The sequence below is a fragment of the Tachypleus tridentatus genome, chromosome 13, assembly GCF_004210375.1.
Source record: "Tachypleus tridentatus isolate NWPU-2018 chromosome 13, ASM421037v1, whole genome shotgun sequence".
Lineage (NCBI taxonomy): Eukaryota > Metazoa > Arthropoda > Merostomata > Xiphosura > Limulidae > Tachypleus > Tachypleus tridentatus.
In genome coordinates, this window is record NC_134837.1 from 86,109,849 (window position 1) to 86,123,218 (window position 13,370).

At 29.8% G+C, this 13,370-nt stretch overlaps 1 protein-coding gene across 6 annotated transcripts in view; it reads right to left on the reverse strand.

Annotated features, from left to right (window-relative positions):
* Positions 1–990: 990 nt before the first annotated feature.
* LOC143237682 (protein FAM234B-like) overlaps positions 991–13,370 on the reverse strand; it is a 59,454-nt gene continuing 47,074 nt past the window's right edge. For 5 of the 6 annotated variants that reach the window (XM_076477198.1, XM_076477199.1, XM_076477196.1 and 2 more), the window contains 4 exons: positions 10,143–10,292; positions 4,740–4,860; positions 4,393–4,434; positions 991–3,772 (listed from right to left, as the gene is read on the reverse strand). In XM_076477198.1, coding sequence (XP_076333313.1) covers positions 3,597–3,772; positions 4,393–4,434; positions 4,740–4,860; positions 10,143–10,292 — 489 coding nt within the window. In that variant the 3' untranslated portion in view covers positions 991–3,596. The remainder of the gene's footprint in view (positions 3,773–4,392; positions 4,435–4,739; positions 4,861–10,142; positions 10,293–13,370) is intronic. The other variant, XM_076477195.1, reaches the window with a different exon arrangement.

A 13,370-nucleotide genomic window follows, 5' to 3' on the forward strand; every position in this document is an offset into this window, starting at 1 on the left:
TTTGTGTGGGATCCTATGTGTTAACTCTTTTATCAGAACTACTAAATTAAAAATATGGTAAACAAAAATTAACATGCTGTCAATATAGTAGATGAAACTCTTAGGCTAAACCAAGTAATTAACTGAATTTATACTGTAACAAATTTACTAACATATATTTATTCTAATAAACATTTGTGTAAGTTAAATTTATATATACAATGCATATAACTTATACTGTTAAACATGTACTGTAAAATTATCGCTTATTTGTTAAATCTGTAAAAGATTCTCCAGGGTAAGAATCAATGTATGATGTGTATATGTAAATACACGTATTGTTGCAAACTGAACTTTCGAGAACCTCAAAACCTCGCCTTAAAGTTTATAAATTCACGCACAAAGAGATAGTTTAATATTGTTGGGTTCCTACAGTTGGTATAATATAAACCTCTGAAGTTATATTTGTGATTACCGTTTATTAATCAGGAAAGTGCAAATACTTGACCAAGAACGTTTAAAGATTTCGAACATTAACAAAAGATGTAAATGCAATGACTTAACTCTGGATCTTAATATTTTTGCAAGAACATTGCATACCTTCATCTTTGAAAGCTCACATGTGAGAACTGTCAATAAAATATTCAGTTCCAGACCAGATAGAAGACTCATTATTGTTTATAAGTTTGTAAAACTTCTGTATATGAATCACTGTTTGTAATAACCATTATTATAAATGGTATTGTTGTTTGTATATTAAGATATATTTGTGTTAAGAAAGTTAATTGTATGTATCAATCTTGTTGGCAAATATCATAAATGTGATACAAATTGACATTCAATTAACTTCTAAACTCAAATTAAAAATTTCAGCTATTTGATAACTTAATATGCAACATAATTAATCAGACTTGTCCAGGATAAAGTATAACACATAACATAATAAATCTGAGACTAATACAATAAATTATAAATGTAAATTCAAAGTCAAAATCTGGAATAATAAAGGAATTTAGTTTCATAAAGTTAATGATAGTTTAATTTCATAAATACAGTGATATATGAAGGAACTAAAAAACAAGGAATAATAATATCAATCACTTTTCTATACACTAAAAAATTGCTATGATAATATAAGCTAGGAGTTGGACCTTATATAAAACGACAAAAATAAAAAGCCTTCAGTTATTTCAAAACATGTCATGGAATGATAAAGCAATACAAATTTATTTACATGAAGACATTCCAGAACCAAAAGAAAATAATACCATAATACAGATGTAGACTGGCTGACCGGGATACCAAGAAAAATCCCGGTTGGCTTCCTTGGAAAGATACATAAAAAACAGGGAAATAATTATTTGAATATTACTATCACATTAACATTTAAATTAACGTATTAGTTCTACCAATAATGATGTGGATAAAAAAGGATTCATATGACAATGTTTCTATTGAAACATGTATCCAACATCTTTTGAAGGAATCCTCTGGGTTTTCAACACTATCGTGTTAACTGGTATGACTAGGGTTTTAACATTAAATTATATTTTTCAGTAAGTATTTCATTCTTTTACTTTTATAACAAATTTGTGGATCCCTTCTAGCTCTTTTTCCTGGAAGAATTTAAGAATCCATTCTACCCCTGCCATAATCCCCCAAAACTGAGCTTTATAAGTAAAGTTTCAAGGTTGGACATAATACACGATTTCTATTTTGTTTGTTTGTAGATAACCAGAAAGCTACCCAATGGATTACCTATGCTGTGCCTACCATAAGAGCCAATTTATTAGCATGAAACTTAGAGACTTGCAGTTTAGCCATTGGTGAAAAGGTATCGAGTTTTTATTTCCAACATTTATTAGTAGTTTATTAATTGATGATTCTGCACTAAAACAGAGCTTCATATGACATTAAGATACAATCAAAATAAAAGAAAACATTATTTAACAAAAGAGATGAAACGTTAGATCTTCCAGTATCATTTGGAAGTATAATTCTTGCTACAAAAGTCTCAGTTCGGGTATAATCCTTTTTCAAGTTGAATAAAAAGATGTACTCCACATTTTGGTAAAAATAAAGAAATAGCAGAAGTTTGACACCAGAAGGTGTACTTTTTTATAAAAGGTTACTCATATTTAAAGGGTCAATATACAAATATTTATCAGGAAAAGAAAAATCCAATTGCTTAATTTTCTCTTAATGTTATCAGCTTCAAAACAAAAACAATGTTATCACTCTCACTTTGCTCATTAAAACAATTACTAAGACAAGAACAATAGATATATTCTAATTTTCTTTAGAATTAAAATAAATACCATCTCTTGCTGTACTACATTCTTTAACACAAACCTAAAACAGATATCATCACCTCTCTTACTGTAATAAATTTCAACATAAAACAAATATCTTCGTTACTGCATTAATTTCAACATTAACTGAAACAGATATTCTCATTTATTGACTCAAATACCAACAAATAAAGATTTTCACTATCATCTTAACTGCAGCACAGAATATTAGTATAAAACTTATACAACTGTTCACTTTCCAGTTAGTTAGAGTACTAAGTTTTACTATAAATGGTAATACAGCCACTCTCCTCTCAGTTACTGTAAGAATTATCAATAAAAATAATTTACACACACACATTTTTCACTTACTGAAATCTATAAATATGGAAATATCTTTTTCATTCTAGCATCAGCTAAATTTATAACAAATAATAATGTATTATTGAAGTAACCATTGATTACATTAACTTACTTGAGTTACATATAATTTTATTATTATAATAAAATATATTATTTTATAACAGCTTACTTAAATTTTGCACAAAATTTGAGCAAAAATAAACCAACAAGTTGTTATGTACTAAAATAAAAATGTACTCTTAATTCATGCTGTATCCTAGGCTGACATATCAATACTCTCCGAGTCATAAATAAAAACTGGATGAAAGAAACACAAAAGCAAATAATTGTAAGTAGAATAAACTCATACTTTATGTATATTTTAGATTTAGTTTAAACATAAAAGTTTTATTAATGATAAAAAAGATATTAGACCAAAAGATAAAAAAAAAACAGAAACAAATATTCAGGAATACAAGAAAATCCCAGACTAAGCATTTAGACTGACTGATATACATTTCCTAACCATAAAGTATCTTTTGTTTGTATAAGTAAATGAAACACGTTTGTTAAAAATAAATTATACACACACACACAGTCTTCTTTTTAAATCAAAGAAATAACACAATTAAAAGTAGTTCAATGCCTTTTCTAAACTTCCTATACAACTAACAACTACATTTACAATACAAGAAAAAAAAAAAAAGAAACTGTTGAATGTTATAACCAAGAAGGCTAAAATATAATTTCATATATTCTGGGAACAGTTTTTTTGTTATTTTAATCAAATACATATCTAGTTACAATATCACAGAAATATAATTACAAATTAGATGTAAATGGTAATAGAAATAACAGTATTTCATGAAAACAGAAAAAAATCTAAAGGGCATTCCAACACCAATATCATGTAATTAATTTCAAATTTAAAAAAAAAATATATCAAAAAACAGTAAATTCACAATGTAGTACTCTTAAAATAGATTAGCAATCACAAGGAGTCTTACATTGAAGTAATTGGATATGAGCTGAAAAATCTACTAAATGTAGCACAGTTTTTTGATGGAAAGGTTTATCCAAAGAATTACTTTTTTCAATGGCAGAGGTACTAGCCACTACAATATCTGGGGTTCCATCACGATTGAGATTAATCACTGTGGCTGCAAGATATAATATAAATAAGATATAATTATGAAATCTATAATTTAAAAACATGTGTAAAAATACTTTCAATAACATGGATACCTATGTTAAGAACAGTTTGATATAAACATGGAATACATAAATGTGAACACATCTTGAATACTTTGCAATACGAGGTTACTTTCTAGTATAATCATGTGCAAATTTAACTACTGTAAAAGAAGCTTTCATAGAAACATAAACAACTGAATAATTGTAACTCAGTAAATAAAACAAAATTGAAAAAAGAGAAATAGGTAAAAATAATAAAATTAAAAATGGTTTGATATGAGACAAAATACATGTTTCTAAAAACCCTACATATTATCTGTTAAATATATAACTTGAATTTTTAATTTGTTGTGGCAGTTTTTAAGTTTCTATATTTTATGTATTTGCACAATTAAAACAATGCTGGGGTACAAATATTTTGCATTATAAAATATCTGTTCTTTCTAAGCTAATGAAATATTCCATACCTAAAATAAGTTGCATTAGTCTAGATAAATGAAGTTTCTGAATTACATTAAATTAACATTTGATTGTAAGATGTCTATAAAAAACTATTTAGTCATAATGTTTAGTGGGATAAATATACCTCTCTTAATGGGACTATACACATCTGGACTGCAATCCTGACCTGCAAACAAACAAAAAGAAAAGAAAAGTAAAGTAAAGCAGAAATACAAAACTGTTATCTTTGTTGTCCTTCTTTTTTGTGTGTATTAAAACTTTATTCATAACATTTATCTCAGATTAGTTTTATGTCTACTTAATTTCATACTTCATTCATGATTTACTGGTATTTTAAATCTTAGCTGTATGTACCATTCTGATTTATTAGCCATCTTTCCATGCCAATATGAATTCTAGATTCCTACAGTATAACCGAAAAAAACTTTACAGAATAACATCCAGCATTGTTGCAAATTATAGTATACATACCTGAACAGTCCTGAGAAACAATTTCACTGAACACAGAAGTAACTTTATCAGAAATTGTACAGTCAAATACAAAATACTGCTCTATGTAGTTCTCAAACTGCTGCCTGTCCTGTGATTTCATCTAGAGAGGTAAAAAATAGATGCTTTCTATTATTAGGACTAGCTTGCTACTCATACTTAACTTTTATATAATTCTTGGGTATGATATGCAAGATACAAAACATGTCCAAGCAAAGCATTATAGTATATGACAAAAACAGTTTTCAAACACTTGTTCCTGTGTTCATGATATCAATTAGACTTTTGGATGCAGTCCTTGACTAAGAAACATTTGATCATTTGGATAGCTAACCTTAGAAAAAGTCTTCACATTACCAATGTTGATTTGCAAAGCTTTTTTATAACAGTATTTTCACAGGCCAGACACCCATGATTTTGCAGAACCTAATTTTTCAAGTCATTCTGGATCATTTTTGTAGCTAACATTTTTACCAAAATCTAATTGCGCAAAAGCATAACAATGTTTAGGGACAACAAGGGACCTGCTGGTTCATCTTAGCTGTCCCATCCTATAAGCCAAAGTAAAACTATTAAATAAATTAATTTAAAAAAAAGCCAGCTGTTACTATTCATATACCTATCATGCTTTCTTTTAAACTCATTCAAAATTTATTGCCTCCACAAAATCTGGAAGCAATCCATTCCATAGGTCAACCATCATATTTGAAAAATAAAATTGTCTAGAAGGCAGCTTCTACCTTGCCTAAATCTATATTTGTGATCCCTAGTTCTGTAATTCTCACTGTTAAGTGTGAAAAATGTTGATGCATCAACGTTATCAATTCCTTTTACAATCCTAAACACTTCAACTAACTCCTCTAACTCTTTGTTTTTCAAGAGAAAACAAGTTTAAGGATCTTAATCTCCCCTCACATGATAATTCCTCCATCCTATGCACTATTTTAGTAACCCTCCTCAGAACTCTTTGCAATGATTCAATGCCTTTCTTAAAGTAAAGAGGCTAAGATTGAACACAGTATTCCAAATGTGGCTTAACTGGCCACCTATATGATTAAAATCTAATGTTTTTTAGACTTGTATTCAGTATTTATGTAGATATAACTTCAAATCCTATTTGTCCTACCACTAGCAACAGCACACTGTTTGAATGGCTTCAGAGGCTGAACAACCAGTACACCAAGATCCTTTTCTTTCATGATATTCTTTAGGTTATTTCCATCCAAATTATACTTATAATTCAATTTACAATAACCAACATGCAATATCTTGCACTTATCATAATTAAAACCCACTTGCCATTTATTTTCCCAACTCACTAAATGATCTAAATCCTTTTGTAAAGCAGCATTATCCTCTTCACAAACAGCAACACTCAAGACCTTAATATCATCAGAAAATTTAAGTAATATATAGACCATTCCTTCATCTACGTCATTTTGGTAAACCAAAACGAACAAAGGTCCTAAGGCTAAGACCTGAGGTACCCCACTTGTTACATTAATCCAGTTTGACTGAACTTCATTTTTAACAACCTTCTGTTTTCTTCCATCAAGTACTTTTCTATCCAATTATTTAACTTACCTCCCACATCTATGAGATATATTTCTATTACCTCCCTCAAAGATAGGAATGACATTAGCTAATTTTCAATCTGTTGGTACTTGTCTACTATTTAAGGACTTACAGAGCATTGTGGAAAGAGGTTAATATATTCAATTCTTGAACTCCTTTAAAACTCTCAGGAAAATTTTATCTGGCCCAGGAGCCTTATCATTCTTTAAGTTCCCCAATTTTGGTTTAACAAGCTAAGAATTTATGCAGCAGTCTTATTTAACTTTGTTTACATCTATCAATGGCTCAAGATGAAGAACACTGCTTAAGTCTTTATTAGTAAAAACTGAAAAGAAGCAGAATTTAATAATCTAGCCATTTTATAATCATCAGATACAAGCCTTTCTTTATCATTCCTCAAAAGTCCTATCCCCATACTAACATGTTGTTTACCCCTCTGTACTTAAAGAAAAATCCTTTCTCTTTATTTTTATGTTTAATCCAAATTTTTTCATACATCCTTTTGGATGTCCCAATTTCCTGTTTAACCAACTTTCTTTATCTTCTATAATCCCAGGCAATTTAAATTTCTTAAATTTGTAATGCTTTTCTTTAATTGCATCTCTTATACCACCGAGTGGAGTCGAACCAGTAATTTTAGTGTTGTAAATCCGTAGACTTACCACTGTACTGGGGTGGGGATATCCTTTGTGAGGCAATCTTATTTTTACTTACAGCTAACCTTTCCTTTCTGTAGAGAATATATTTAATTTGAATATTGAAAATTGTTTCTTTAAGAATTTTTCACATTTCTTCACTTGCCCAATTCACAACAGATAATGATTGTAACATCCCTTCAAAATCTGCTTTTTTAAAGTTTGAAATCAAAATATGATTATTCTTAATTTTCATGCAAAGCAAAACATTAAGCCTAATACAGCAATTTGTGATGATGAGAAATCCACTTGAAATAAAAATATATCTCAAGACAGCTGGTATAGGTATTAAAAACTTTTATTAAAACAAAGTAGAGAACAACATTTTGACCTTCTCAGGGCATCTTTAGGTTAACAAAGAAAGTCTGCAAATGCTAATACAGCAATGATCACATGTACTAAGATGTTCCCCAATTCCCACCCTCTCAACCATTTCTATATATTAGAAGTTAACAATAAATCTACAACATCATTATTTCTAGTAGGTTCCTTGACCAATTGGTGAAGAAATCCATCTTGAACAGTTTCCAAAAACTTTCTCCAATATGTTTGAAATAAAATCACTCATAATTATAACTTCATTAACTGCTGAAATCTTAATCTCACTACAAAATTTTTCACTAATTTCATCAGTTTCATATGGTGGTCTGTAACAGATTCCTACTAAGAGCTTATTTTGATGATATCTACCAATATAGACCCAAATTGATTCAATCTCCTTGCTGTTATCCTTAATATTTTCAACTTCAATAGGATGTAACTCAAACTTTACATATAGAGCCATTCTTCCCCTTTCTTTACTAGTCTGTCCCTATTAAATGACCTAAACAATGTATTTCAAAAAAAAAAAAAAACTTCAGTTGTCAAAATCATCTACATTTAATCCTGTTCTAATTATTCCCATTATATCAGTTTTATTTCTACCAGTGCCCAAAAGTCATTTTTTTATTTTTTATACTCCTACCTTTACAATAGTAACAATTAAGCCTATTCTTATAATTACTACTTTTATATTATTTTCCTATGGTAAACTTTCCTCTATCTCTATTTTAATTAGTTTATCTTTGAACTCACCATTATCTAGTCCTAGTTTAAAACTTCCCTTACAGCAGGGTTAATAGCCCTTGCTAATATGTCAGACCTTTTCCTACTTAAATGGGAATCATTCATTCCAAAAAAGTTCCCTCCTCCCACAAGTTCAACCAGCTAGCCTATTTATCCTTACATATTAATTTCAGCCTAGCATTTAACCTTAATATTCCTGACATGGTCGTTTTTTTTTTACTTTATCTTTAAATGCTTTTATCAACCCCTTTGTACTTATCAATTAACTCCTCTGACTTACTTATCCTATACTGTTAACCTCTGTGTGTACAACAAAAACTGATTCATTGCCTGTCCCCTTCATTGCATCACTTGCTCTGTCAGTTATGTCTTCCACCTGTGGCCCAGGGTAGCACAATCAAACTATTTTCTCCCTATTTACCCTCACAAAATATTCTATTCACATGCTATGTCAAGGAATCACTTATAATCATAACCTCTTTAAATCCTCCTCCTTTCCCTCCCTTCAACAGTTCCATATTTATGTAAGCCATGGGATTAAACCTGTTGCTCAATAGATTAAGGTCTTTACAAACAAGTTCACTACTCATAACCCTATTACTACCCCTTTCTAACTTCCTGAATGTCATTGTTAATCTTAATTGATGTTTACCTTGTATCTAAACACTTAAGCTCCTACTGAAATCTTGCTGTCATTTCTCACAGTTTATATTTCTCTTTACCTATTTCAACTTTAATTATGATAGCCTCCAACCTGCAAACTCTACATGTAAATTTAACATCCTCTCTACTAGCTTTCTTTATAGATGCATAGCAGTCCAGAGTTCTCAAATAAAACTCATCACACCTAAAAAATTTGGAATGCTTACCCCCAAAATTAGTTTTAACAATTGTACGAGTTGCAGAATTAAAATAAACACTCAATATGATGACTTAATACCAGTAGCCTGTTGTTAACACCATTAACTGCTGCACTATTTGTGAAAACTGGATCCATAGCTGGCAACAAAACAGATATTGATATACTATTGATAATCAGTAAGTAAGTGTACTGATTTTGTATTGATAAACTGATGTTAATAAAGGAAAAAACGAAAATGGCTAGCACATACAAAATGAATATGTGTGGTAGTTGTGAGAAATGCCTCAATGTCAGTGTGGATGCAACAGTTTAGACTCGGAGGTCGAAACATCTAGAAAAGCAGATGAGAAACAGCTGCAGAGTAAATTAAAGGCATAAAGAAAGGAAAATTGGAAGGATTGATTATGCCATTGTATTGGAGAGTGATAAAAATTAGATTCCTAGCAATACTTGTATGAAAATTTTAGTTCAACCTTAAAATATACACACAAAAAAAGTTTTAGCTCATACTGGAATGATGTTATATATTAAGGTCTGCCATACAGCTCAAATCCTGGGTGTCTGGCCTGTAGAGGCACTGTTAAAACCTACAATACAGTACAAGGAACACTCACAGATTATAAAGTATATCCAATCCACTCTCACATCTAAGAAGTCAGATGTTAAATTACATACAAATTGATAGATGTTTGTCAGAGAAATTATTTAAATGTCAAAATTATCATTAAAATAACTTAAATTTAGCACTATACATTAATCTATTATATACAATATCTGAGAAACAATAGTTTCTAAGTTTTTGAGAAAGTCTGCTGTATCCCATCTCATGTGAATTTAAAAGTTTATGTTTTTAACAAACTTCTGGGTTTTATAATTCTGTAAGTGTTGTTTAACTTGTCACTTTTATGTTTTACTTGTTATCTGACACACGTTTTATTGAACATCTTCAGTAATTAGTAGATCTTACACCCAGTGATCAGTATTAAGTAATGGCTGGTAAATACAGTTTTGTAACTTCTAAAATGAACTATGAGGAAAACTGTACAATTTACTGCATATCCAAGTGTGTTCTACATAATTTACATAGTTTGTTGCATAGTTTATGAAATACATTTTGGCAAGGAATAAAAGAAAAAAAAAAAGGTGTGTTTAGTAATTTTATCAGTGCTGATATTCATTATGTCATACCTGAGAAAGACTCAGTGGCTTAATAAACTTCACAAGTAATCCATCTCGAGAATAGAATAACTTGGGAGCTGTCATAAGTCCTGTAATTGTTCCATTTTCAAATGTCTGGTTCCATTTGATGCTACCAGTGGAAGCATCAAGAACTAAAAGCTAAATAGAAAAAATATTACAAGACAAAAAGAACTTCAAGCGACTGTTAAAAATCAATGCCTGAAAATGCTGTCAACTACATGAATTATGCTTAAATTACAGTTGTTTTTCAACAATGCAACTTTAAATAATCTATATACTTTCACAATGTTAGTTTAACCCTCATACACATGGTGGGGGTCAAAAATGGGCCCACTTGTGTTTAAGTTGTTATAGAAATATCAAAGGTGTGACTTTCGGGCCTAAAAATGTACCTAATTTAATCTTTACTAATAACATATTATACTAATACGTTTAACATGTATTTTATGCAAATGGGGTATTACACCCCTTGTCTAATGTCGAAATTCACGTTTTCCACATTGGGGGTCATTTTTGACCCCCGTTTAAAAAACTCAATTACATTTCTGGTAAACAATCAAATAATATATTGATATGAAATTTTGTGTTCTAGAACATTCTAGAACACTCTATAAATGTTCTCGAGCATTCTAGAATATTCTTATCTACGTTGCAATAGAGAGCCCTCAATGATGATGAATCAGGAAAACCTGAAATAATATCATACTATAACTCCACCAAAGGAGGAGTCGATACACTAGACCAAATAGTTAGATTCTTTTCCACAAAAAGACCAGAAGGTGGCCAATGGCACTATTATATAAAATTCTTGATGCTGCCGCATACAGTGCTTACCTTCTCTATCGCCAGCGCCATCCAGAATTCGCATCAAAGTACCAAAAAAGAGCAAGACGTGAATTTCTGAAGTTGCTTACTGATGAATTATTGCCTGAAGAAGATAGAAATGAAGTGATCCCTCCAAAAAGACAAAAAGTTGCTGAAGAGAATGTTAGGAAATGGTGTAAAATATGCACATGTGATTCAAGGAAAAAAACTTCTTCAAAGTGTATCAAATGTAGTAAAATGGCTTGCAATGACCATAAAGTTACCCAGAGTGTATGTATAAATTGTATAGAATAAATATTGTGTCCAAATTTATACTTTGCTTATATGAAAATAAATTTTTTTTTTTAATATTTTTGGTGGGGGTCAAAAATGACCCCCAGTGTGGGCAACATAATTTTTTTGAGTGTGTGTACTAGGGTTAATCCATAGAAAAATAAATAGACAACTAACATTTTTGTAATGATAACATACAAATATCAAAATACTAGTAACAGAAACAGTGGACAATATTACATAGTAAATTAGCATTAAATAATAATTTTATTTTGACTAATTTTAAAATACTAGCTGAAAAAATATATTATCCAAAACGTTAGAGGCATACAGAGTTAACACAGCCCCAAAACTTAAATTTTTCATATTGAAAAAAACTAAACACTTTCTTCCTCTGTAAAAATATAAATAATCTGTCTCTGGTCAAGTGAAATTTTTAGAATGTATCATTTTCACTTCATTTGGCAATAACTTGAAATGTAACATATAAACATGTCACCTATACCATGTGTTTATTCTATATTTAATATTTGATGAAACATACTGCACATGCAAAATCAGCCTAGTTAAAATAAAGAGTTCAGCTGCCATATAAAGATGTGATATCAAAAGATAATACTAAACTTATATAACAAGACAAACCATGTAAAGGTGCAAGTGTGGGTAAGTTAAATATAAAAAATTTGAAAAATCTTGGTCCCCTTTTTTTCAATTGTGTTGTTGTTTGTTATAATTGGAATAAGAAATGGATTGAGTTTTCTCTTGTTTAACTTACCCACTTTTATGTCTTTACAGGGTTTTTACAAGTTATATCACATTTTGTGTGGTTGACAACTTAATTCTAACTTACCTGTTTTTGAGCATATAAAATATAGGTCAGATATCACTACCTTTTGTTTCAACAACCGACATCACTGACTTCTACAGGGTCTTCGGAAAGTCAGTGTGCAGCTTTGAAAGCAGTGATAACAACATTCATTCATTTTATTTCAAGCCAGCAAATGAGAGCGGTGTTTATAAACAAAATAAGAAGGATGCAAGCCTGTATTGATGACAACGGGCTTCACTTTCAACATTGTTTATAATTGTCATTCATATTTACCTCCTGTATTCTATATTGAAACATGTCTCTTAATAAATATATAAGTGCAAAGTGACTTTTCAAACACCCTGTATTACTTTAAAGGTGTTAAGAAGATTTAAAGTTTGCACATCATGAAACAGTAGTCTATATGCTTAGGCATTTTCTACATGGAATCTAATCTGTTGAATAGTAAGTCCTAATAGATGAACTGCAATAATTTCTTTTCTATGCTTAAAATGTTAAGTATTTTTTCATACAAGATGTTAAGACTTTTTGATAACATATGTTTTATTTATTAAACTATCTTCAAAAATAAACAGCCTTTATTTTTATCTTGATTAAATCTTGAACATTTAAGTATTCTGGGTTTGATACTGGAAAAGGAGGTAGGGGACAAAAAAAAATGTTATCAGTCTTTGAATGGTTACTTCACTTTATATATAATAGATATAATGCATTTTAAAATTAATTATAAATAAGATTTTACCTAAAGTGGGTTGTGAGTACTCAAGGGTAGCTATCAATCCAAATGCCATTTTCACCAGCAATTCATCATTAAAGTTATGAAAAGAATATTTATAAAATACATTAATATATGTGCTAACATTGTCAACAATCTGTAGTTCAGATTAATATCAGTAACATTTTATTACTGCCACTTCAAAGAAGAGAAAATATCAAGAATTTCACCACTTTTTGATTAGTTATTTCTCTTAATCTAAAACAGATTAGAAGCTCTTGCTTTTAATGTGATGTAAAAGTATTGTTATATGTGGAAACTTAAAAATTGTGGCATTCGAGCATTCATATGGAACAGCTGTAAATACCCCACATTTGACCAAATATTCAGCCCTTTATATAAAATTATTTCAGTTTTATTCGACCTTTATATTCAGCTGGAGATATTAATGTGGCAATAGATGAATGTTTAGAAAAATTACTTGGATACTTATAATACTTAAATTTGTTAGTTGTAGATAAGGCAATACTTTCGTACAATCTAAATCTACTTCAACTTATTAGTTACGTGAATA